The sequence below is a fragment of the Ananas comosus genome, unplaced genomic scaffold, assembly GCF_001540865.1.
Source record: "Ananas comosus cultivar F153 unplaced genomic scaffold, ASM154086v1, whole genome shotgun sequence".
Classification (NCBI taxonomy): Eukaryota; Viridiplantae; Streptophyta; class Magnoliopsida; order Poales; family Bromeliaceae; genus Ananas; species Ananas comosus.
This window is the reverse complement of record NW_017893484.1, coordinates 9,371-12,016: the sequence shown is the minus strand read 5'-3', so window position 1 is coordinate 12,016 and position 2,646 is coordinate 9,371. Positions and strand designations below refer to the sequence as shown.

At 35.5% G+C, this 2,646-nt stretch overlaps 1 protein-coding gene across 1 annotated transcript; it reads right to left on the bottom strand.

The window, feature by feature from the left end:
* Positions 1 to 645: 645 nt before the first annotated feature.
* LOC109706146 (non-specific lipid-transfer protein 2-like) lies at positions 646 to 1,578 on the bottom strand. The gene has a single exon (XM_020226948.1). It carries the CDS (start codon positions 1,491 to 1,493, stop codon positions 1,209 to 1,211), a length of 285 nt encoding a protein of 94 aa, XP_020082537.1. The 5' UTR covers positions 1,494 to 1,578; the 3' UTR covers positions 646 to 1,208.
* Positions 1,579 to 2,646: the final 1,068 nt, after the last annotated feature.

Sequence of the window (2,646 nt, the reverse complement as noted above, 5' to 3'; positions counted from 1 at the left end):
AACAATAATTCCATCCTCTTAACGGTTTATCTTAGGATAACCCGTTAAAAGTGGCCTTAAATAAAGGGAAAACTTCAAAAACCCCCCTGTGGTTTCGTAGTTTCTCACTTTGCCCTCCTGTGGTTTAAAATGTTTCAATTTGCCCCCCTGTGGTTTGGTTTTTATCTTTTCGGTAGCTTTTTCGTTAATATTTCATTAAATTATATACAAAAAATTTTTGATACCTATCTAGATTTATCAAATATTCACTTTAGTACCCTTTAATTTTAACTTTATCACTGATTTAAGAAAAAAAATAATGAAATTGATAAGAAAAAGAGAAAAAAAAAAATCACAGGAGGGCAAATTGATACATTTTAAACCACAGGGGGGCAAAGTGAGAAACTACGAAACCACAGAGAGGATTTTTGAAGTTTTCCCTTAAATAAACCCATTGATTCATCTTGTGTATGAATGAATTACATGAATTTGAAAGTGATCTATTTTCACTTTATTCCGCAACCAAACGCTGCGAATTGCAATCACTATACCCTAAATCCTAAGCCAAACCCCTTCATATATGTATGCTAATTTATCAATTGGGGTACCCAAAAATGAAGTACCCAAAGTATTTTTCTAAAAAAGAATGATTTAACTAGCCAAACATTTTCTAAAATGGCTGATCCATTGAAGCAAAACCAACCAACCACAACCACTGATATTTCTTGGTTATATTATATAATCCAAAAGTAAACATGCATGGAGCACTAGTACTAATACTAATTAACATAATATAGGAAAGGAACACACATATATAGCGAGCGTTCATCTCACTGCTCTTGATCCTCATATATGCCATCATATATATTTCTCTCTCCATTAATTCCTATATATACTATCATATTATATATAGAGAGGCCACACCCTTATACATGCAGTAGGCTACGTTGTAGATTAATATCTTCCGGAATGTATCGCGTATTTTACGTACATAAAGACTAAAGTAAGAAAAAAATATGCATTTTATCCTCTAAATGATACAATAATTGTGTTTATATATAATTAATGGTCGATGAGTTCTGCGACCATTAATTTTTTTTTTAAATGCAATTATCGTATCATTCAGGAAGAAAATAAAATACATATTGTTTTTTTAAAAAAACTCTGGAGGTTGTGGAAACGCGATATATTCAGGAGGGAAGGTAAAGTGTAAGTGCAATGTAGCCAAACTAGCAAGAAGGTATGGGGACTCCACAAGCAGATGCGACCTTCTTGCTGTTGGGGGAGTTGATGTATCCCTGCAGGGAGGGGTTCTTCTGGTACTGGCAGAAGCAGGGCCTCTGCTGCCGCAGCTTCCCGCAGCAGCCGGCCGTCGGCGGCGCCCCCTTCAGGATCGCGTCCGCGCATGGGCTCAGCGCCATTGGATTGCACGTAACCGCGGCCACCACGGAAGCTGCAGAGAGGAGGAGGAGGGTGGAGAGGAAGGTAAGGAAGATGAAGAGATAGGGCCTCATAGTGTGGTGTGTATGGTAGTAATAATTAAGTAAATGGTGATAAGGAGTGTGAGTAGGGGATGAGAAAAGAAGGGGAGGGGGAGGGAGGTATTTGTAGGGGAAGGGGAGGGAGAGAGATTTGTTTTTTATTAGTAATACTATATATCTGGAAATCCTAAAAATTTTATGAGTTGAGCTGTAATGTTATCAATAGTAAATGAGCTCTATTGTGACCTATTTGGTTTCGATGATGGAGCCTCCAAATCGACGATCGGCCCTATTGAACATGATCTATATTACTTGAAATATCTAAAAAATTTCATATTTTTTCAATACTATTCTCCTGTCCATCAAATGGACACAAAAATGAAAGGTTGAAAGTGAATATTCTTTGAAAAGTGATGATAAAAGTCTTATAATCCAGATCAAAAATATAGATCTTGTTCTAAATAGTTTAAAGAACTTTTTAATCAAAATTCGATTGATTTAGATATCTTTATACTGTTAAACAAGAAAATATCTTATATCGACTATTAAAATTACAAATTTTGAAACACTTTGATCACTAAGTCAATGATGTTGAAAAGATTTTAATTTTAATTTCTAAATACTTTAAATGGTATATAGATCATATTCAAATGTGCCAATCGTCGTATTGGCGGCTCTATCGTCAAAAATAAATAGGTAGCAATGGAGCCTATTTGCTACTAATATATAGCATTCCAGCTCAACTCAAATTTTATGCTCTTTTCATTGTTGAGTTTATATATATATATATAGAGAGAGAGAGAGAGAGAGAGAGAGAGAGAGAGAGTTGAGCTAGAATACATCTAAAAGCTTGCTTTAGGTTTCTAGCCCTTAGATCCACTCTTTGACTACTAGTAGCCTTTGGATCAAAATTATTCCACCTACCACTACTCAACCCAGGTGGGCTACTATCATCCTAGCCCTACAACATCTCCATCCAAGGGCTAAAAACTTAAAAGCACCAACAGATTGGTGCTTTTAGAAGTATTCTAGCTCTCTCTCTCTCTCTCTCTCTCTCTCTCTCTCTCTCTCTCTCTCTCTCTATATATATATATATATATAAACTCAACAATGAAAAGAGCATAAAATTTGAGTTGAGCTGGAATGCTATATATTAGTAGCAAATAGGCTCCATTGCTACCTATTT

Coding starts and splice junctions, on each gene's coding strand:
- LOC109706146 (XM_020226948.1), bottom strand. CDS start 1,493: ATGAGGCCCTATCTCTTCATCTTCCTTACCTTCCTCTCCACCCTCCTC.